At 55.0% G+C, this 1,561-nt stretch overlaps 1 protein-coding gene across 1 annotated transcript; it reads right to left on the bottom strand.

The window, feature by feature from the left end:
- Positions 1-299: 299 nt before the first annotated feature.
- LOC119272629 lies at positions 300-1,090 on the bottom strand. Its single transcript, XM_037554081.1, has one exon. It carries the CDS (start codon positions 977-979, stop codon positions 518-520), a length of 462 nt encoding a protein of 153 aa, XP_037409978.1. The 5' UTR covers positions 980-1,090; the 3' UTR covers positions 300-517.
- Between the last annotated feature and the right edge of the window lie 471 nt (positions 1,091-1,561).

Raw genomic sequence — 1,561 nt, 5'->3', positions numbered from 1 at the left:
TCAAAGCTAGACGAGCAACATACTGTAGTACCAATGACCACATCAACTCAAACGAGAAACGACATTTTCTTTTTGTGCAGACTACTCAAGTTGTGGTGGTTTTTCTCCACTGATGACGATGGACAGCAAATGCGAGGTCAACTCTTTTGGTTGAAGGCGTCACTGGCTGCAGTTGCCCGCTGCGTCGCCTTTCTTGATCTGGCCGCCCACTAAAGTGCAAAGCTGCCGTCCGAATATACGGATCAGACGAACAAAACATCCAAAACACTCCTCGGCTAGCCCACCTAAATGCCAGCCAGTCCCTACCACTTCAATGATATTACGCGGAAACAGCCCCGAATTATATTATCTTCACAAACATAGATCCAAAAAGGACTGCACCTTGAGTAAATTATTTACTATAGTATAGCTTCGAAATGCAACACACGACCACGTCTTGGGAACCCCGGCCAAGACCGGCAGGATAGCATGGCTCCGTCGTCGCCATCGCCGGGACGAGACAGGAGATGGCTACGGCCTACGCGCGGACGGTACCGGCGTGTGTTGACCGGAACTTATCGCCGTTGACCCGTGCCCTCTTCTTGGCGTCGGCGGCCTCCGAGCTGCCAACCGAGTTCCCCGCCAACACCAAGCCACGGCGCCCGGTACCGTCCATGGGCACCGCGACCGCGCGCAATGCCCGTCGCCCCGTGACCGTCGGCGACGAGGACGACACGGAGAGCCCGGCCCGCTCGGCGGTGTGGTGCGCCGCAAAGTCGAGCTCCGTGGCGTCGCCCCCGCACAGCGCGGCGCCCGCGACGACGAAGGAGGCGGGCCCGATGACGATCTTATCCGCCGCGTTGCGCCCGTTGTGCCATATGGAGAAGCAGTAGGTCGCCGAGCAGAGCATCGCGGCGACGGCCACGGTCAGGAGGTCCCCGCGCGCACACCACCTCCTGCCGGCGCCGGCGCGGCCTCTCGGCGAGCTAGCGCCCGGCATGGCCGAGCACGGGACGGGGAGAGAGAGGAGGAACCGGGAAGAGAAGCTACGAGGAGGAGGAGAGGAAAGGGAAGGCGCGCGCTCGGTGATGCGCGTGCGCAGATATAACTTTTCGTGGATATGGTCGTATGGGTATGTGTGTGGTGCAGTGAACTGAGCAAAGGACAGAAGGTCTTAATCACGTCACGTAAGCTTCAAAATGGAGGGGTGTGTTAACATGCTCAACAACTTTTACATGTAGGATTATGATGTGTCATTATGGTGTTTGTTCAAGAAGACACTTGTTTAGGTTATTAGGTTGATAATTCATTGTCAGTATGTGAGCATCTCCTAACACTGTCAGGAAATATATTTTTGAGTTATCTCCATGTTGTATATAGTACAAACTACAGATTTATAACAGGAGATGCATAAGATTATTTCTCCGCATAAAAAAATATAATTCTCTCAAGTCAAGTATTTCCCTCTCTCACAAGAAAAGTCTTTCCTCCTCCCGTCGGCGCCGCCGCCGGTCCACCTCATCTCTGATGACCTTTGGGCCATGGACGTGCAGAGGACCTCGGCCCCTCGCCAGTAGGAGGG

The sequence above is a fragment of the Triticum dicoccoides genome, chromosome 1A, assembly GCF_002162155.2.
Source record: "Triticum dicoccoides isolate Atlit2015 ecotype Zavitan chromosome 1A, WEW_v2.0, whole genome shotgun sequence".
In the NCBI taxonomy this organism is placed as follows: domain Eukaryota; kingdom Viridiplantae; phylum Streptophyta; class Magnoliopsida; order Poales; family Poaceae; genus Triticum; species Triticum dicoccoides.
This window is presented reverse-complemented; position numbering and strand designations above follow the sequence as displayed.